Source organism: Barbus barbus (genome assembly GCF_936440315.1).
Source record: "Barbus barbus genome assembly, chromosome: 46".
In the NCBI taxonomy this organism is placed as follows: domain Eukaryota; kingdom Metazoa; phylum Chordata; class Actinopteri; order Cypriniformes; family Cyprinidae; genus Barbus; species Barbus barbus.
In genome coordinates this window covers 2669166-2691039 of record NC_136724.1, presented here as the reverse complement: position 1 = coordinate 2691039, position 21874 = coordinate 2669166, and the positions used below count along the sequence as shown (strand labels likewise).

Here is a 21874-nt window from a genome sequence, read left to right as displayed (position 1 = left end):
TAAATCTCTGAAATGGGTCATGATTATGGCAGTAACAGGTATGCAATAAAATTTGTAAATATGTTTTATGTGCATTTACATAAATTAGGGCTTACAACACAAATAAAGGACAAATAAAGGTAAAATATTTACCTTATGTAAATAAAAGGTTGCATTAACTTATTTCTGCCAATTTCCGCATTTTTAAAACGACATTCATTATTTAGAGAGATAAAATGAAAGACTATTAAATATTGTTAAATATTTGTGTAAATGTTAAACATGTGACTGACTATGTGAGCAATGTGTTCTTGCTTCATAGAGTCACAAACTCACTACTCTAAATAAATGGAACGCATGAGTTTTATAACTGATGAGCCATGCAGATTTATTTCTATAGACATCCCCAAGAGAAACAATAAACATCTGAATAGGTCTTTTGTAGCTCTTTCCAAATTTGGAATATCTTCATTTCTTCACTATTGATTGTAATTTCCTAAATATTTTGTACTTGCTTTAAAATGAGGTGGTCTCTCTGTGCTGAAAAAAGACTTATTAAACAATTATATTTCAGAGAAAATATGCTTAAGCTAACTTAAGTTTAACAAAGTTTGGCTTGACTCCAAAGACATGCGGGATGTGTAAATTGAAGACACTGAATTGTCCATAGATCTGAATGTACTGTATCTATGGATGTGTGTGTTAATCACTCTGATGGGCTGTCTATCTGCCCAGGACGTTTCCCAGCCTTCAGCTCGAGAAGCAGCTTGGAAAATGGATGATTGGATGAAGTAGGCAATTTAAATTCAACCGGTCATTATGTATCCCAATATGTTTGTCACTTTAATATATCTAACACATGATATAACATTTAGCTTTTTCTAAATTAAGCTCATGATTTTTGTTCTTTCCTGTTACGGCACTTGAATACCTCAATACAAAATGACACTTTTAAGACTGTATTTATTAATGAAACACAGCTGTGTACTGATCAAAGATGCACAGTTCTCCAACAGTTCTCAATAGTTCTCCGAGAGCTTTATTTTCATTGGCAAAATTACTGACAATGTGTCTAAAATGTAATTATTCACACCTTTACCTTATCTTTTAATTTTACCTGCGAGGCCCCAAATGGGGGTGAAGGTTAACTGGTTAAAAACTTTTACGTAACCTATTTTTTGCATTTCTACCAGCCAATGATGATTCTGGAAGAAAACACACAGTGTTTGTTATAGTAACATGAAACTTTTATGCGCATCTGATGGACTAAACCGCGCACTTGTATTTCAGCCAGCGGTGCTGTTAATGTTATGGTTATTTTAGCAAATAGTTTGTTTAGCAAATAGTTCCACATTTAGTTTTGACATCCATCAGGGGGGATAAAGTCTTCTATATGGGGGTCATATTTGGTTCTAAACTATGCAATAGTCTGCCATTTCAGATTAGTTCTGCACCTTTGCTGCAAATTTTGCTACCAAAAAACGTATTTTTATTCACTTGCCTTTGATAATCAGTAATTTGTTGGTCATGTCTTTCAGGAACGATGTCTGTTTTGTATTAATGTTTTATGATGCTTTTGGTCATTGGTCAGCTGTGGCTGTATAAATGGTGCTATATTAATAAACTCTGACGCTGACTAGTAAGTAGCAAGGAATTAAATAGATTTCAGAAAAACAATAAAGTAGTACAGTAGCAAGTCAATGTGTACAGCACATCTGTAAGGACTTAATAATACAGTAAATCTCACTTGTGTCATGACATTTTACAGAAGGAAGTTTCTTTTAATAAGCTTGATGCTTATGATGTATACAGTGCAGTATGATGTTGTTCCTGGAAATTCTGATAAAACCACTTTTACTTCATTCCTTCAACATTTTTGCCTTTTTTTGTCCCACCTTTCTTTTCAGATGTCTTGAGCAGCTGAATTGAATGTCCTGTGATAGTTGTTCTAAACAATTTGTCAATCATTGATCTCCATTGTCTACATATAATGATATAATCTTTTCATATAATGATTAATGATTTGGTACAACAATTTTAGGCCACAACAGATGTCCTTTTGTTAAACTGTGTGATGTTATAGTGCTATTTATATGTCTTATGGAGAAACTACGGAGTCTGACAGGGTTAGTATGTTTATATACTATTAGCAGGGAATGACAGCATAAAAGCATATTTGTCTTTATATTAGGTGTATTTAGGTCAGAATTACAAAAATATAAGATCATGTCGGGGTCACCATAATTATTGGGCCAACGCCCACTTATCTAGACCAGTAATTGGAAGACAAAAGTGAATCTGACTCCATGAAACTGTTGATCATATATTCTTTTTGTAACAGAGTGCCTTTTTTTTACTTTTCATTTTACTTTATTCTTTTACTATTGATAGAGTACAATTTTCACTGAGGTACCAGTTGTTTGCGGCAGTCTATGTAAATACATATACATACAGTACATACATATGCACCACCTCACAGTCACCATGATTATTTAAACACCAAGTTACTAGATGATCCCTCATCAATGTTTAACCTTCCGTAAGTGAAGAGAATAAGGGTAGAAAAGAAAAAAAGACAATATAATGACAATAATACTAGGTAATATTCAAAGGTAAATATGCTGCTAATCTGCTATTTATTGTTCTAGACTATTCATTTTCTCATGTAAATTGCCTGTACAGGTCTTTACCTTTGGACAGAATCTGAGACACACAAAATCTAAAACATAAGCACTTGATGTATGTGCAACCTTAGGAAATGTACAATGTCTGTCACAATGTAATGCAGGTTTTACCAACAAAATCAAATTGAATAAGATAGATAAGAAATAGAAAATAAAATAAAAAAATCATTTAACTATCTATAATGAAAAAAAAAATAATTCAGAAGTTGGACATCAGATACATGCGGTCAGATGCTCTTGTTTTTTTGGCATTATACAACAACAGTCCCACCAGCACCACAATGGAGACTATGAAGAGTCCAGCGAAGACCCCGGTGCCTGCGCTGATATGAAGTGAACCACCATTTTCTGAAGATGAATAAACATGTGATTATGAGAACAATCATGATGCAGAATCATTAATTTTTTTTAGATGTTACTAACATACCTGCTGCAGAATGCTGAGTTTGTCTCGCTACACGGAACGGACCCTGCATGATGTAATGCCTGGCAGTTTCTTTGCTCACATCTCGTCTGCGTTTGCGTGCGTGTTCTTGGAGGCAGCCTTGGGCACATCTTGAGTTTGAACTTCCTTCCGCGCACAGAATGACAGAGCAGGTAATGAACACCTGTCAACAGAATTTGAGTGCATTGCAGTTAAATGTTCCCTTTCAGTCGGTCACGTTCGACGTACATCGGAACTGACCGACGAATTGGGGATCACTTTGGGAGACCAATCTAATTTGAATGTAAGAAAACAAGCCAATGCACATTGGCATGCGATAATTGCAACAGCTGCTCTATGCTACAGCACGAGTATTTAATGAGCAGCAGGTGCGTCGCAAATTTGCTTTTCGCTTCGGAGCCGAACACATGTGCTGCTCCTGCGTGTGTGTTTCTTTCTTCTTCGGAAGTGGTGGAAGATGAGCTGCTCATTTGGGAAGGAGCCTCTGCGTGTCTGGTGCGGGTGTGACGGCGCTGACAGTGTTGGTCGCGATGTCACGAGAGAGCAAAAACGGCTGTTCTCACAGCTCGTGGAGAGGGCGCCTTCAACGAGATCGCTGTTTATACAGCTGAGAGTTGCGTCTTCAACGAGTGTGAGTGCTCACAACAGGCTTACACTATTGTACTGTTGTGTAGCCGCAGTTTCAACGGTGTTTCAGCACCAGTAGAGAGCAAATTCCTAAAAATTCCCAAGGTTTGACCCTGCATCTTTTTTCAAGATGTCATTCAGACCATGTGCTACTGGATGCGGTCGCTACCTGCCCCCCGGTGATGGTCATGTCTACTGCCTCACGTGTTTGGGTCTTGCACACACTGAGGTGGCACTCATGGATGGTACATGTTCTGACTGCGGGAACATGACCATCTCAGTGTTAAGGTCGAGACTCCAGTATCTTGAGGAGACTGGAGCCCCTTCGTATTTTCCCCGATCTAGTCCTTCTTTTGGGCCAGCTCAGAAGAAGCCTACTTTGGTTAATAACCTAGGTGACCTGAGGGTTACAGTGAGGAATACCCCGCCGAGTCAACCTCCTCGGGCTCCTCATTCCTCCATGACACTGCAACCAGTCAAGTTGCCAAGAGGGCGTGCTTATCCGCCTCGTCGATCGCTGTATCGGATGGTGAGCGCATATCCTCCGGGGATGAAGATTCGGCTGCGCTGCCCCCTTCAGGTGTGGCAGCGTTACCTGAGTCTGACCCAGAGATGGCTGCTATGCTTTCCCAGGCCGCCGCGAGCGTCAGGCTCGAGTGGAACCCTCCACCGTGTCCTGAGCCCTCACGGCTGGACGATTGGTTTCTTGGGGTGGCCCGTGCTGGTTCTCAGCGCTCCGCCCCAGTACCTTTCTTTCCGGAACCGCATGAGGAAGTGACTAAATCGTGGACGGCACCTTTTTCTGCCCGAAACCAGTCAGGGTAATCCGCGGGATAATCCACGTCTCCCCTCCCGAGCGTGTAAGTTCTCGTCCTGGCGGGCAAGGCTTACACATCTTGTGGAGAAGCCGCTTCCGCCCTGCATGCCATGGCGCTCCTGCAGGTCTACCAGTCCAAAGCGCTCAAGGAACTGCACGAGGGTAATTCCGACGCAGGGGGTATGCAGGAAGTGCATACAGCGACGGACTGATTGAGCTGATTAAGCTGGTTGTCTTGCCCCGACGAACAGCTGCTGCCTCCACCCAGTCGTCGGCTGCAGTACCTCCATCTGCTGGTTGCTGAGGGCGCTCCCCTGTGTCCTCCTCCGCCCCTGCTCAGCCTAAGTAGCAGCCTCTACCTAGGCGGCAGGTGGCCGGCCGCAAGGGGAACGCCCAGCCCGTCCAGGCCCCCGCCAAACCAGGCGGCAAGCGTAAGGTAAGCGGCCCTGAGACGGGCGACCCAGAGGTGGGAGGATCTGTTCTTCGGGAGATGGTGTCCATTTCACTCCCTCCCCCGGAGGAGGGCCGGATGGAGAATCTTTTGTTTCCTTTTGTTTTTGTTCCGTACCCACATTTTCAAAAAGAGAACAATTTCCTCTATCTCTGGGTCACAAGAGGGCACGGTTGGCAGTGTGCGACGTGTTGCAAACACCTTGCCATTCCCTTCCCCTTCTCTCTTCGCCGGCAGTCAGTGGTGTGTGGTTCAAGGATGCCGTCAGGCCTTCTCTCACACCCTCTGCCCCACCCTAGCGCTCCCCAGCCCGTCTCGCTGGCTCATCTGCACCATCAGTCTCGGCTATGTGATTCAGTTCACCCGTCGTCTCCCCAAATTCAGGGGCATCCACTTCACCTACTGAAAGAGATCGAAGTCCTCCTGGCGAAGGACGCGATCGAGCTGGTCCCTCCAGCCAATATGAAGGCAAGGTTTTACAGCCCCTACTTCGTTGTGCCCAAGAAAGGTGGTGGGTTATGGCCAATCTTGGACTTTGGAACCTTGAACCTGGCTCTGCACAAGCTCCTGTTCAAGCTGTTAATGCAAAAACGCATTTTCGAGTGCATCCGTCCCCAAGATTGGTTTGCAGCGATCGACCTGAAGGACGAGTACTTTCATGTCTCGATTCTCCCTCGACACAGGCCGTTCCTACGGTTTACGTTCGAGGGTCGAGCATAACAGTACAAGGTCCTACCATTCAGGCTGTCCCTGTCGCCTCGCATCTTTACGAAAGTCACGGAGGCAGCCATTGTTCCACTCAGAGAACCTATAAATTATCTAAGCTAACAGAGTGTGTTAAAAATGTAAAAGATTGGATGACCAATAATTTTCTCCTATTAAATTCAGATAAGACCGAGATATTACTTGTTGGACCAAAAAACAGTACACAGAATCTCTTGAATTACAATTTGCAACTAGACAGATGTACTATTACTTCCTCTACAGTCAAAAATCTGGGTATTATATTAGACAGCAACTTGTCTTTTGAAAATAATATTTCCAATGTTACAAAAACAGCATTCTTCCTTCTTAGAAACATTGCCAAGCTTCGAAACATGCTACCTCTTTCTGATGCAGAAAAGCTAGTTCATGCATTCATGACCTCTAGATTGGACTATTGTAATGCCCTGCTAGCTGGTTGCCCTGCATCTTCAGTAAAAAAACCTACAGGTAGTCCAAAATGCAACTGCAACAAATAATTTTTGCTTGGATGGAACAGCAGCTACGCTAATTATGTCTCTATTGTTTCTCTGTTTCTGCCATGGAATTAATATCTCGTGGTAACTAGGAATTACAGAAGCTTCAGTCTGGATCCAACATTTAAATGATCTGAGATGACCAAACACCTGAGAAGAGATGATGCCAACCCCTCAGAGGACCTCAGAAGATGCCAACGCTCAGACAACATACAGAATTACCAAATTTTGCCATAAGTTAAATATATTAAAGTCAGCATGAAATCAAAATGGAAAATTCAGATTTTTTAATACTAGTGTTTATTATAAATAATTTATCCGTGCACTTCATTATTTTATTAATATGCATGTGCCTTTGTAATCTTTAATAAAAAATGTTAACCTCCCCTCCCCCTCAAAACGACTCATCTTCTTTTCCGGTCACGATTAATGGCGCTAGGGCGGAGCTAGTGACGTAAGGGGTAAACGCTGGGATAAACGACATGGGAAAAGCTGCTGATGCTTCAGTTTATAGAAATAAATGCATTGACCATGCTGACATGAGCCAGGGGTAGTACACTACCCTTAAAAATTGAACGTATATTAGCAAAACAAACCATTTTATTTATGAATATGGAGGACGAGTTCAGTCATTCAGGCAGTCTCTTTCTCGTGTGCACGCGTGCTGTTAGTCATGTTTTGTGCCGTTGATCGTCCTCGTCGCCATCATCCTTAATAAATAAAAAAAAATCTTCATGCTAGGGTGTCGGCGGTGAATCCAGTGGAGAGAAATCCCCCCACAACTAACTGCAAACTGGCATTTAGATCTGCCTCCATTTTGTAAGCAACGCCCCAACTTCCAATGATCCAATCAATTCTCGAAGGACAAAATCAAGTCCCGCCCTCTCATTTCAGATGCCGTTTCACTTGGATAGACGTCACCGTAGAGAAAAAAAACAATTGCTTCCGTTTCATGCCGACTTTAAGTTTCTACAATATATTAGTATATTGTAGAAACTTAATTTCCTGTAAAGCTGTTTTGCAACGATTTGTATCTTAAATAGCGCTATACAAATAAACTTGCAATTGAATTGAATTGAATACCTCATTGTAGCCGCCTGTGAACTTGAAAGCCTGTATCCCAAAGTCATACGTTCTTGAATCACTTTGATAAACGTCAACTGTGTCATCCATAATACACCTGTAAGTACACATTCAACACATGACTTCAGTTTTAAGTTACCCTCAATAATTTATTTATGTTTATGATACACAGAGAGATTACATGAACAAGTTATTCATATGTCTTATCCTGAATGTGTACTATATGCAGAAATCTGTGATTGGAAATCTGTAAGCGACAGATCTTAAACTGTAGATTACAGTTAATGATCTGAGAAACTTGACAGTCCTGAAAGTTCCACAGTCATGTGACTGATCTTTTGTCCTTCAACACAAAGTCAGTGGAAAGAAGGAGAGAACATTCTGTAAATTATTCATTGAACTTCTTTGTCCCATTGTTGCTTTCCTTGTCATTTATTTGCATCTTTTATGAGAAATGCAAATAATGTAATTAAAGTTACTGCACATTATATATAGTGCATTCAGAAAGTTTTCAGACACCCTTCATGTTTTTCCATTTTATATTGCAGCCTGATATTACAATAAAAAAATCTCACTAATCTACACTAATAATGACAAAGTGAATACAGAATTTTAGAAATGTCTGTAAATTTATTAAAAATAAAAAACTGAAATATCACATTTGTGTGTGTGTCTGTGTGTGTAAAATTTACAGTAACATTGAGTAATGAATATATTACAATATTACAATTATTTAATAGGTTAAAAAAAATTAAGGAAGAAAGGAAGGAAGAAAGTCACCATAATATGTGTTGGACTTTTCAACAACCTAAAAAAATATTCATTATTCCAGTCTGTTGACTAGTAATGTATGTGGATTTTGCATGTATGAGGTTTCACTGTGGGCGGAGCTATCCAGTGAAATGCTACAGATATAGGCTAAATCTTTTTTTTTCCCACATACTGTAATATTATTGATGTGGAACAGATATAGAAGATTTATAAGGTTTTTAGTAGTCTCACCCTTCTTTGATGATATCATAAAATAGGGCACTGTATGGGTTGTCTTCTGGAGTGGCCCTGCAAGACTCCACAAAGAGCCGGACCTCAGGAAGAGCAGAATGAGCTGCAATACCCATGTAGAGCAAATCCATCAACTTTATCTCCAGTGGATACAGACTGGGATCTACCCGACTGCTGAAATTATTGTTAGTAAAAATATCAAACGAGTAACTAAAAGTGCCAAAGCTGGATTCAGTGAAGATGTAGTCAGACTTCTTGTTGATGTAGTGGTTAGAAACACTGGCCACTTTGGGGTATTGGCAGGAGAAGCCTATTTTAACTTGACTGCGTCTGGTGATCACTTCATCGGGGTTTTCAAAAGAATTGATCTCGTTTTTGAAGACCAAGAAGTCTCCTGAGTCCTGATTGGTGTTGAAGAAGCAAGTGTGTAAAAAGATCAGGCAGAAAAAGAAAACAGATATATATAATATTATGCGGCTGACTGTTAAAATTACTTATTGGGTACTAGCAAATATTGTTTTTAGATTGGAGAACAAAGACATTGGTTTTTGTACCTCCATCGTGGTACCACAGGTGTTGAGGGACATGGTGCCTAGGATATGGGTGTCATTGGAAGTTAGAGAACAGGTAGGATCTCTCAGTTGGAGCCAATTTTGATCAATCCCCTTCATGGAGGCTTTGCTTACTGCAATGCTGATACTGTTATTCTCACAGAAGACATCTGCTTCACCTTGAGAGATGTGATTCATTTATTGATTAATCTTAATAAAACATGATAACAACAATAAAAATAGCAAGGTATTATCAATGTACAAACAAGAAGAAAAATCCAAATCATAAAAATGGAGTGGGGATTAATTGGGGAATAATCTCCTTGAAAAACTGGCAATATTTATTTTAACAGTTGCATGTTAATGAATATGATGTTAATTTACTGGGTCTTAGTGGGCTTGTTCTCTGAATGCTGCTGTAGAGCAAGTATGGATTTGCTACTACTAATAGATACACAGACAAGCTGTAAGATATGCTGCTGGTAGGCATAAACACACCTGGTAGCAGACCTACACAGGTGGTGCTGGGGAGGTGGAGGGTTTCAGATGAACAATCATAGGCCATTCAGCTTGTCCCATGTATTAAGTAATGAGATGGCTAGCAAATTGCATTTAAATTACCTAGATCTATAGTTTAATGACTGAACTACATATTACACAATACAAAATAAATGACAGAAGCTGTGAAAATGAGCAACTGTCTAAGAAACCTTTTTTTTTTTTTTACCTGAGAGAACTCTTGATTTTTCCACAATGATCACAATGCACCTCATCTCTGACTGACTAATTAGGGAGAAAAAGACAAATGACAGGTCATGTAAAAAATCATATCATGAATTCCAAATAAGCTTAAGGACAAAACTCACTTTACCTCTGAAGTGTCTCTGCAGCAAAACACACGGGTACATGATGATGCAGGTCAGATTCTTGGGGTGTCCAGGTTAGTGTTGCCTCAGTAATTCCTTGACTTGTGTTTCTCAAGATTGTTGACATATTCCATGGTCCACTGACCTGGAAATCCAAGATACTACACAAGAGTGACAGAAAGGTTAGATAACGTTTACTAAGTAACTGGAACATGCAAACCTGTTGGCTGAAACTAAAATGACCAAGTGTGCAAGTCAGACAGCTTTATCTAGTTTCACTGAGCATTTCAACAGCTTTATTTAGCAGTACAAGATTACAAGATTTAAGTTATTACTTTTAAATTTTTGATATATATTACTATTACATCACTTAATGTACATCTATTTTGACATATAATTTTGTCCTGTCCATTGATATGGTTATCATTGTTCGTCATTTCAAAAGTAAATCCTGTATTTAAATGCGGATGTCGCTTCTGTAACTTTGTAGCGTGTATATGGCCATTGGTAATCTCAGCAGCATGAACCTAAATTTTTTATTTGAAGTTTGAATGGAGTATATATGCTTATGCTGCATTCTTTGGTGTTCTGGTGTTTTGAGTGCTATTAAGTGGATTCTGACTGATTTAAACACATCTGATTGTCCATTGCATTCAAGAAATCAACAGACATGTCTATGATTGGCAAACACTTGTTGTAAATTGAAGCCTTTGATGCTCTCTAGTGCAAACACAAATATGCACTGGAACGTTTGCCAAATCCATTTTGTCATGCTATTATTACATTTTCAAGTGAGGTTGCTTTTGTTGAAACCCACAGAACTGGGCCTGCATCTGATAGACCTCCTGATTTTATAGAAAAGCCACCTGTTTACATTAACAACTTGCCCTCTATTCAGTAAAATTGTGCATAAATTTGTTTAAATTATTTTTGAATAATGCATATTTCAGACCTGTGGACCAAGCTCTGGGCACGGAGGGTGATAGTGTGAGCACGTCCCACAGCTGCGTATTGAACATCTCCGTGTAAGGGAGTTGGTGTCAGTAAACTTGGCCTGTTCACTCCGGGTGCACAACTGTGGACTGATGTTTGGACTACAAAACAGTGGAAATGGGATAAAATGTTGTAAATGCACAAAACTGTGGTGAGTTGGAGCTACACAATACATGAAAATAACTAACAAAACCTTATTCAAACACTATAGTCTTTGACAGCAACTTTGACATATATTGACATATATATTATATTTCATCACATTATATTATATGGCTAATTATGAATTGCTTTCAAACATTTTATCATGTATTTCATGTTATTCAAAAAAGATTTTTTCAAAAGGCATATGATGTTTTTTCAGCGGAATGCAAAAGAGGTTTGTCTCTTTGAAAATGCGTGACTCTGCCTACATTTCTGCAGAACCTGAAATGCATTGCTTCGGGAACATTTTCTGCACATTTTCAGATGACATATCCACAAGACAGGCTTTAAGCTATAATTTTTTCTTCCTTTGCAGATGCGTGTTTATTAAGTATGACAGTGTCATGAAGAAACATGGCTGTGGGTACAAATGGTTCTAGAAGGATATTCCAATGAGCCTGGGTTAGATGTTTGAATTGTTTTCATCCATACAGTGAAATTCATAACCATACTAGACCCCACTGAGTATTATTCTATTCTTTCAAAATATTTTCTTTTGTGTTCTGCTAGAAATGATTTTATTTTAAAACATGGCTAAAAATAGGGCTTTTGAACAACACGAAAGGGAGTAAATGATGACAGACCTTTAATTTTTTTTTATGTAGGCAGAGAATAAGCTACAAGAAAAGCAAAATTAAGCTTTAAAAACATATGTACATAGTAAACATCCAGATATTTTACGATATATTTATTATTTTAATTCACAGACTCAGAAAAAACAGGATATATGAGGAAGCCTAATTTTAAAAGTGCCTGGAAAAATCTACTAAATTAATATAATCTTGAAATTCCATGGGCTTTATTTATTATTATTATTATTATTAGTATTATTATAGTTAAGACAAGTTTTCAAGGCAATAAGTTTTACTTAAATTATTGGAAGTGTAAATTAATTGGTTCAAAAGAGTGCATGGGAATCTTGTGCACTTAAAACTTCTGGAAACCTAATACTTAATTTATAGAAACTACAGTGTGTCAGGCCTTCAAATATTGTTGAGGACAATAGGGGACAGAATTTAGAAGAAACCAGTGATCTACATGATTCTCACTCACTTTCAATTACGAACTGCAGAGGCACTTGACTGAGTGGAGTTGGGTTAGCGTCGACAGTCTGATTATAAGGGTTTCTGACAGAGGAGATCCCATTCCCATTCATCACAGTGATGTTTGATACAGGATAATCCTCCAGTGTAAACTCAAAAACATGCAGTCCCACATCCAGTGTGCCATTACTACTCATGGTGCATGAGTCCTAGATACAAAAATATAATATCACACATTTTTTGCACTGAAAAATTAACATTGAAAATAAACTAAACTAAAAGACATGGGAAACATTGTAAGCAGCAGGTTTGTCAAAGGTCATTCACGGTGAGTCACACCCCACACAAATATTGAACAATATCAGTTTAAATGTTACTGTATTTCTCTGATGTGGGTCAATGATAAAGATTAAGATTATTCATGGACAACATGTTCTGCATTTCTGTCGGAAAATAACAAAAAAAGGTAATTTAAGTAATTAAGTATTTAAAGGGTTAGTTCACCCCAAAATTCTGCCATTAACTACTTACCCTCATGTCGTTCCAAGCCCCTAAAACCTTCATTCATCTTTGTAACACAAATTAAGATATTTATGATTAAATATGAGAGCTCTCAGACCCTCCATAGACAGCAACACAATTGCAATGTCCCCAGGTCCAGAAACATAGCAAGGACACGGGTAAAATAGTCCATGGGACATCAGGGGTCTGAGAGTGTTGGGACGTTTTTAATTTGAATAAATTTAAAACTAAAAGACTTTCAAATCACATGAGCCAATATTTTATTTACAATAGAACATAGAAAACATAACAAATGTTTAATCTGAGAAATTTTGCACTTTTATCCACTAAATGAGCTCATTTCAAATTTGATGCCTGCTACAGGTCTCAAAAAAGTTGGCACGGGGGCAACAAAGGGCTGAAAAAGCAAGAAATTTTGAAAAGATTTAGCTGGGAGAACATCTAGCAACTAATTAAGTTAATTGACATCAGGTATGTAACATGATTAGCTATAAAAGGGATGTCTTAGAGAGTCAGCAGGGTCTCTCAGAAGTAAAGATGGGCAGAGGCTCTCCAATCTGTGAAAGTGCATAAAAAGATTGTGGAATACTTTAAAAATAATGTTCCTCAATGTCAAATTGCAAAGGCCTTGCAAATCTCATCATCTACAGTGCATAATATCATCAAAAGATTCAGAGAAACTGGAGAAATCTCTGTGCGTAAGGGACAAGTCCGAAGACCTTTGTTGGATGCCCATGGTCTTCAGGCCCTCAGACGATACTGCATCACACATCAGCATTATTCTGTCATTGACATTACTAAATGGGCCCAGGAATACTTCCAGAAACCACTGTCGGTAAACACAATCCACCGTGACATCTGCAGATGCCAACTAAATCTCTATCATGCAAAAAGGAAGCCATATGTGAACATGGTCCAGAAGCAGCGTCGTGTCCTGTGGGCCAAGGCTCATTTAAAATGGACTGTTTAAAAGTGGAAAAGTGTTCTATTGTCAGACGAGTCCAAATTAGACATTCTTATTGGAAATCACAGACGCCGAAAAATACGTCAAAGACGACCACAAACTCTTCAGCAGCTGGAAACCTATGTCAGGCAAGAATGGGACCACATTCCAACACCAAAACTCCAGAAACTCATAACCTCGATGCCCAGATGTTTTCAAACTGTTTTGAAAAGAAGAGATGCTACACCATGGTAAACATGCTCCCGTCCCAACTATTTTGAGACCTGTAGCAGGCATCAAATTTGAAATAAATTCATTTTGTGCATAAAATTGTAAAATTTCTCAGTTTAAACATTTGTTATCTATGTTCTATTGTGAATAAAATATTAGCTCATGTGATTTGAAATTGTTTTAGTTTTCATTTTATTCAAATTTAAAAAAAAAGGCCCAACATTTCCGGAGTTCGAGTTGTAATCAAAAACATCTTAATTTGTGTTCCAAAGATAAACAAAGGTCTTACAGGTTTGGAACAAGATGAGGGTGAGTAATTAATGACATAATTTTCATTTTTGGGTGATCTATCACTTTAAGTCAGTGATTCTCAACTAGTCGGTCATGATACTCGAATGAACCAAAATGGGTCACAGGTCTGGTAGCATTTTCTGATTTGTTGTTAATATGTGTAAATAAACTTACAATGTGTTACTCCAACAAGCACAAAAAATGCACAGCACACACAAATACTGGCTAAAAGAGTTACTATTTAAAGGGATATGTTTTTATCTATACTTTTCACTAATGAATGAAATAGTAGGTTAATATTTTTATATTCAACATTTTTATATTTTTAATATTCAACATTTATGTGATCCATAATATTTAATAGTCTATTTAAATTGCAAAGGTAAAGTTCATTTGCCTCTTTAATCTGAATTAGATTTTTATTTTATTTTTATGGGAGTGTATCATTAGAAAATGTAACCTCCTCAAGATGTATTTTAGGGTGTTGATGGCAAGATAGACACTTGCATCTCACATCATCCCCATCTGGATCATGGACCAGCAGGTGAAGAGTCTGAAAACAGTTCTGAGGAACCCTGAAGAAAGATCAAAGACAATCATTTTATTGATAGTTGAAGCAACCTATAGCTGCAATATGTTGCTGTAGACAATGGTGAAATATGCTGCACACTTTGGAGCTCATAAATATTTTTGACTGCAGTAGAACACTCAGAATCAAGAATTCCAGACAGCTATGGCTAAAGTCTATAGAGTCCAGGGAAAAATAGTCGTTTTCAAAAGCACACACCTTATGTTTGGTATTGTTGCTGAAACAGGCGACCTGTTTGTAGTGCGAGTGTCTGAACGTTGTCTTGTGTCAACAAGACTCCGAAGCATCCAATCGCGGACATCATGAACATTATTAGCCCAGCAGCAACCAGACCCTCTGAAAGAGTTTAAATGATAAAACATTTCTTTATTACACCATTTTATATTTAAACAATTTTATCACAGTAGTATCAGTAGCTGTAAATAAATTAGCATATAATTTGTATAGGTATACTGTATATCAACAAGTGGTAACCTAAAAATAGTAACATCTAAATGACCTAGTTTCATTCAAATATACAATTTAAACTTCTCAGTTTACGTATGTAAATCAGTTCCCTGAGATGAGAATGAGTTGCTGCGTCATTGAGTTGATGCTATGGGAACCCCTTTAGTGTTACCGGTGTCTGAAGCACATGTGAAAACTGCATCTGCATAAAGCAGGCAGGCCCCACAGGTCCTCCACTTGAAATGGTTGGGAGCTTTAAGAAGCAGCCAACAAAGGAACTGCCACAACTGCACCGTGACATCCAGCCTTGAATTGCTGGGGATACGAGACAGACAGTGGGTGGACTAAAGCAGCCAAGTACACCACACTCATCCTAACTAGGGTGACCATGCGGGCTATTTTTACGGGACATGTTCTTGCCAGGATTTCTATATGGCCTAAAATATCCAGGTTTTGGCTGTTTGCACTGTTCAGGTCAATCGTTGTGTGACATTCATGAGATATGCTATAGAGAGCAGACCAGACGGCTCCTTATGCTTTCGAATCGCTCTCGCGCCTACCTTGGTGTCTCATTTGAAACAGTTTGCAGTGACGCTTCAAGTAAAACAAATGAACAAACACGTGCACATATTTGCATCACTTTGATTGTTCATGACATATCATGAAAATCGGACATTTTACGTGTCTAAGTGCTATAATGGTGGTCCCTGGTCCATCTACCAACCCAGAAAATGTGAAAAAGACCAACCCGGTATTTTTTGGGGGGGTGTGGGTGTGGGTGTGGGTGTGGGTGGGTGGGGGGGGGGGGGGTACAGGGGTGTTGGTAAGCCTTTCTCTGCAAGCTTGTGAAAAAATTAGCCTGTCAGATTTTGCTTCCCTGTGATATAGAAAGGGGATCTTATTATAATATTACTGCCCCTTAATCTGCTCGTTTCTACCCATAGCACCATCACTTTGTTGTCGCAAGTGACAACGGTGTACCAGTTCTAACACAAGAAAACCATGCTAACTGTTCTGTCTTTGGCTGTACATACAAGCACAGAACACTATTTAGAGTCCCAGCCTCAGAGGAGACAAGAGAGCAGTGAATTTATTAATTTATTTACTGTATATATGCTGCTGCCACACAGATCTAATATAAATATGTGATTTCTCTCCCAGCTGTTTACCTTCACAGACATAAATGACTATTTTGGTAACTTGTGTGTTTTTAACATAAACTTGTGTGCATTTGACAGTTTATAAGCAATAAGACATGAAAGAGAACTTGGTTCAGTGCTCATATGCCGTGTGACAGCTGCTTTCTGAACATTTGTTTCTGATGTTTGCAAAGTTTAAATCTGAATTTAAAACTTATATGGTGTAAAAGGCATGATTTTAGCATGATAGGCATGATAATCAAAACCAAATAGATATTTTTGGGCAGAATATCTGAGGTACAGCCCTATTCTGGAAAAGGGGGTGGGGAGCAGCAGCTCATTTGCATTTAAAGAGACATGCAGGATCTAGGCAAAGGCCATATACTGCCATGCACAAAGACAGGAATCGCAATCTCACCCTCAACATGTTTGATGGGAGAAAGAGTTTGCTCTGAGCTCTGGTGTGGTTTGTTTGCAGAAAACAACTGAATGTATTGAACTGGGGAATCTACTAACCTAACAACTCTTGCATCCCAGAATCCTCTGAAAGGGGATGGGCTTTGGACGTGGAGAGAAATGTATTTCTGGAAACCCATCGATTGTCTCTTAGCCTCCTGAAACCTCTCTGCCAGTGTCCTGCACTCGGGCAGGTACCCACTAAGTCTTACAGTGTAAATACTATTATTGAAATTATTAAGTTGCCTTTGTGTCTGTGATTACAACATGTTTAAGATAATAGCAACGATGCCCAGGAGTTATTTTATTTTTGCCTACCTGATGTATTTAATATGAGTGCGGTTTGGGTTGCACTCTTTATGTCAAACGGGTCAGGTCGGGTTGGGTATGGAATGCAATTGGTGCTGTTATCAGATACCAGATCGGGTGTTCTGTTAATACTGCGGGTGCCGGTTTACCAAACAGGACCCGTGCAGGACTCTGCTCTCTACAACAGCACTGCCAAAGAGGCTAGGAGGCATAATTGGGGCATCAAGGAGACAGACTTTGTCTTTTTCCCTGATTGAAGAGAGACTGAGCCACAGATGTTTCTCTGCTTAATCATGGCAGCCATAGAATGAACGATGACACATTCCGTCCCCTTCCACACTGACCACAGCTACTCCCTCGGAGTTAGACCTGACCAGTAATGGATTCTAAGTCTGATAGAAAAAAGAGGTCACAGTTCGGGCTTCCAGATCCGAAATGAGATAATATTGAAGTAACTGATTAAAACCTGAGAAAGGGAAACACCCTTCTCAAATTCCTCTGCTAACTTTATCTGCGATCCCCATGATGTCTGACTCTCATCTAGAGCCAGACGGCAATGGAGAAACCTTAAAGAGAAACGCTCACAATAAAACTGGTGTGTTTTCACAGGTGCTTCAGACACCGTTCACACTGAAGGGGTCCCCATAACATCAACGGCATGATGGGGCACATTTTATGGGTAAAATAAGGTAGAAATAGCTCTATAACAAAATTACTATTAAAAATTATTCTCAGAGTATCAGTTATTACTTCAAATCTTCACTTTCATACCTTCTGAGAGTGTAAAACGTTGCAGAAAGACTCTGAGCACAGCTAAAAAGCTGAAAAGGCATCAGCAAGAGAGGGGTGAGGGGCCTACATATGGTGCAGGCATGGAGAGCTAGGCTTTCAACCCTCATGGGTGAACTTTGTGTTCCGATGGACATAGATGACTAGAGTTGCAGTTCTGATGATAAGTTTGTGTCTGTATTTGTGGTTCTCTGTGGTTAGTTGAAGGTCTTATTTGGCAATGTTGTTTTATTCAGTTGTCATTGTTCATGGTCTACATTGTTATAAACAATTACTTGGCCAGTTGTTTTGCTTGTTAGCAATGTTTTCATATAAAAATGTGTGGATTTTTACAATATAAATCTTTAAAGCCCGTTTTCTCAAAATGACTTTTTTCTCATACTCCAAGTCCGAAATCTCCACTTCAGTAGCACCTATATACACCAAACCTTCCAGTCTTGTACCTAGTTATATTATGAAGACAATTACAGAGGGATTTGTAAATATATTATTCCTATCCTGATTTATATAACATTTTATTCCAAAAAACATGGCGAAAATAAATTTTTTAAGGCTATTGACAGTATATTCTGATTTACAGGATAACAAAAGTAGATATCCATAAATCCCTCTGTAATTTTTTTCCCATCTAATATGTGAACACAATGAAAAAATAATTTTGAACCTGGCTTTATCCAATTCTGAGATTTCGTTTTTTTAAATATATGCAAATTAGCGCATATTTAATTAGATAATGCCTAATTTGCATATTTAAACATAAAATTACAGAAACTTTGTAATACATTTTTTTCTCATCTTAATGTAGGTAATCAACTGGGAAAGTTTCATGGTGATATCTGCTAGTTAAAATTTTTACCCTATTCACCTGTAGTGTCTCGCCTTAAGTACACTTTTAAAACGTTTTAAAGAAGTACATGTTTGATAGTGTGTTATTCTATATTACATTTAAAGTGAATATCGCACTAACTTGTCACGTGTATGTTCTGTTTAGTTTTGAGTTTGACCTAGTTTTCGTTAGCCTCCTAATTGTCATTCTGTTCACATGTGTTTGATTAATTAACTCGTTAATTCATTCGTTTGCTCCCCTACTTAAACCCTCAGTTCTCCCTTAGCTTTTGTCTGTTCTACTTTGTTTGGTTGTGTGATACCTTTCTGAGCTATTTGAATTTATGATTAAATCAAGATTATTGGAATTTCTCCGTTGGCTTCATCTGCCTTCGCACGACTGTTACAACTTTATTGCTATTACTAAGGAGTAATTGCAAGTATATTTAACTACTTGCCCATTTTCAATAGAAATTACATTAAAGTACACTTTAGTTTACCATAAATGCTATTCAGCAGTACGCTTCAACCATATTTCTAAACATTAGAAATTACAAATAAAAGATGTATTGACGTCCTGCTTAAGTGGGTCCAAAAAGTACAGTACTCTTCAACCACATTGACAAAAGCTGTAACATAAAATGGTAATATCTAAATTAATTGGTTTTATTCAAGTCAAAGAAATTGTCCCATAATCATCCTAAATATACATTTATTTATAAAAACTACATTTTATAGGTAAAATAAGGTTGAAATAGCTCTTTAAGGTCACAATTACAGTTTACAACTTTTTGTGTCAATTTAGTTTCTGAAAACATTACATACACACATCTAGATCTAATAAAGTATATTAGTAAATAATCTTTTAAAAAACATACTAAAGTGTACTTCTGGCACAATGGAAGACATGATTTCATTGAGCTTACCTCAGTGTGAAGGGTTCATCACCACTGACATTGGTGGTCATGTGACGCTCAGACTGGCACCAGAGGATCTGACCCGAGTGGTCCTGATCCGTTATGTCAGGTTCTGTGTATGTGAGATCGCCGCAGTCACCACTATCACAGACCCATGACACTTGAGGATCACAGGGCAGTTTGCCAGACTCTCTGTAGTAAAAGTGCATCTGCCAGGCACACATACAACAGACATTGCTTTTTCTGCACAATTGCAAATAAGCCATCCGTGATATTATAAAGAATGCATTCAAAACTACTTTGGACTTTCACTGAGACATTTTCTAAATAACTTCTTTTGTGTTTCACTGAAGTTTAACAGTGAGTTTAAAAAACAATAAGTGATTCAGTTCCCAGTTATGTTTAATTTCAAGTAAGATACCAGAAGCAGAACAAAAACAAACTGTCATTCAATGAAAGAGATATTAACTTAGTTCTTATGTATTAACCTGCACATACCTCCACTGTTCCATCCAGATATCTGTTTCCAGGCATGAAGGTCATAGACGCCCCATAGAAACTTACGCCTGGACCCACAGAAATGCTCAAGCTGATGAGCAGCAGTAGCGCAGCATGTGCCATAGTGACTGATGAAACGGCTCTGTGAGTATTGCAGTAAACACAGACAACTACATGGACATTTTCTTCTTCCTTCTACAGTCTGACTGGTTTTGCCAGCTGAGCACAATCATATGAAGACTAGTCCTGCTCTTTCTGATCACACTACTTAGTTTCCTTGAAAAACCACATACACGGATATCAGTTTTCTTGTGTGAGAACATGATTAACATGGACAACATGTTCTACATTCCTGCCGAGAAATGACAAAATAATAAGTGGAGGGTCATAATGGTTCAAAGTTTTTTGGAGGTTGACAGCCCTTTTCCAAACTTGTGAGTTTATGAATGAAATGACATGAGAGTGAGTAAATGATGACTAAATGTGTATTTTAGTGTAAACCTTGGCTTTCCTTTAAGAGAGAGAGGTAGGGAACAGCGTGGATAATGTCTCACAAGGGTTAAAGGCACATTTAATTTTGTTCTCCAGTAGATGCCGCAACTCTTTCTTAAACATTCAATTTTTTCTCTTAAACATTCCTGTTTCACGAATTTGACTGATCAGTGACTTCATCACAAGCAGCAACGCAAATTTGATTCTGCTAATAAGTATATTTAAGTGTTTTTATAAGATTTATGTTACAAATGGGATGTTTTGAGACAATGGTCTTGTTAATTATTTTTGTTTTGTAAGGTAATTAAATCGTCATTTGTTTCAATAACCAAAGCATATTTTAAGGTTTGATATTTGAGGTAAAAAAAAAAAGAAAAAAAAAAACACTGTTGGGGCTAAAGACACAATAATTGAGGTATTAATAAATAGCTGTCTGACTTTGACATAGATTCAAATAGGCCTAGTTAATATTATTTATAATATCAAGTTGGATGTTTAATCTAGAGATAATCACCATTTTATAATAAAACCATTATATTTAAATCATATCATATAAAATATACTTATTATTACTACTACTGTAAAGCCATATTCAAATATTATAGTATCTTATTCCAATGTTTCAAAATATTTATTTTTTAAAACACATTTTCTTGTATTTTTAAAATAATTTTAATTACAGAATATTTATTAAACAAAAAACATTCTTCCCTTAAGGTTTGTCTTTAGCCCCGTTGTACCTTATAATCTGAAAATCCACTAGATGGAAGCAGATCCATTTAACTTTATAAAGCCACTGAGGGCCACTCGTCATTAAAGCCTTACTTTCATTGGCCATCCACATCATGAACTGTGTAACTTTGCATTTGTGAATATGAAAATTAAATAAAATTGATGATGAATCCAGTGTCATTTGAATAATGATCCTTAGTATAATAACATGAAATCACATGTTTATAGGATAAGAAAAATGTATTTAAGATATTGTCAACAAAGTCTGTCTCTTTAGGGTGGTGTACTCCAAAAAAGGTACAAAAGCTCTCTGCGGAGTGGTAACCTTATACCATTTGGGTACTAATATGTACCTTTATGTAACAAAATAGAGCAAAATAGTAGATGTAAACATGCTGTTTTCTGCCAAAATAAGCCTGCTGAAAACACAATTGAAACTATATCACAGAAGTATAAATTCCATTACAAACATTACAAATCATCAACTGTTAAACAATAAAATCATTACCTAATGCAGGGGTCACCAAGTTCAGTCCTGGAGGGTTGGTATCCTGCAGAGTTTAGCTCCAACCCTAATTAAACACACCTGAAGCAGCTAATCAAGTTCATACTAGGTATATTTGAAACCAGGCAGGTGTGTTGAGGCAAGTTGGAGTTAACTCTGCAGGACACCGGCCCTCCGGGATCAAGTTTGATGACCCCTGACCTAAT

The 21874-nt window shown here is 38.1% G+C and overlaps 1 protein-coding gene across 2 annotated transcripts; it reads right to left on the bottom strand.

Annotated features, from left to right (window-relative positions):
- Window positions 1–925: 925 nt before the first annotated feature.
- LOC306865094 (uncharacterized protein) lies at window positions 926–20254 on the bottom strand. 2 transcript variants are annotated; one of them, XM_079409462.1, is made up of 13 exons: window positions 19940–20254; window positions 19451–19650; window positions 14758–14895; window positions 14431–14545; window positions 11994–12192; window positions 10696–10837; window positions 9749–9904; window positions 9605–9660; window positions 8881–9056; window positions 8327–8727; window positions 7325–7421; window positions 3091–3271; window positions 926–3011 (listed from the first exon to the last, which is right to left on the bottom strand). In XM_079409462.1, the coding sequence occupies exons 1-13, from the start codon at window positions 20060–20062 to the stop codon at window positions 2863–2865; spliced, it is 2133 nt and encodes a 710-aa protein (XP_079265588.1). In that variant the 5' UTR covers window positions 20063–20254; the 3' UTR covers window positions 926–2862. The 2 variants fall into 2 exon arrangements, 1 of the variants encoding a protein (XP_079265588.1); XR_013783837.1 differs by having other exon boundaries at window positions 1745–3011; window positions 3091–3234.
- Between the last annotated feature and the right edge of the window lie 1620 nt (window positions 20255–21874).

Bases quoted from the DNA above. Each gene is read 5' to 3' on its own strand.
- LOC306865094 (XM_079409462.1), bottom strand. From the start codon at position 20,062: ATGGCACATGCTGCGCTACTGCTGCTCATCAGCTTGAGCATTTCTGTG. The intron at 14,546-14,757 runs GTGTGTGCTTTT...ATCTTTCTTCAG, and splicing joins GCAACAATACCAAACATAAG to GGTTCCTCAGAACTGTTTTC. The intron at 10,838-11,993 runs GTGAGTGAGAAT...ACTGTTTTGTAG, and splicing joins TCTGCAGTTCGTAATTGAAA to TCCAAACATCAGTCCACAGT.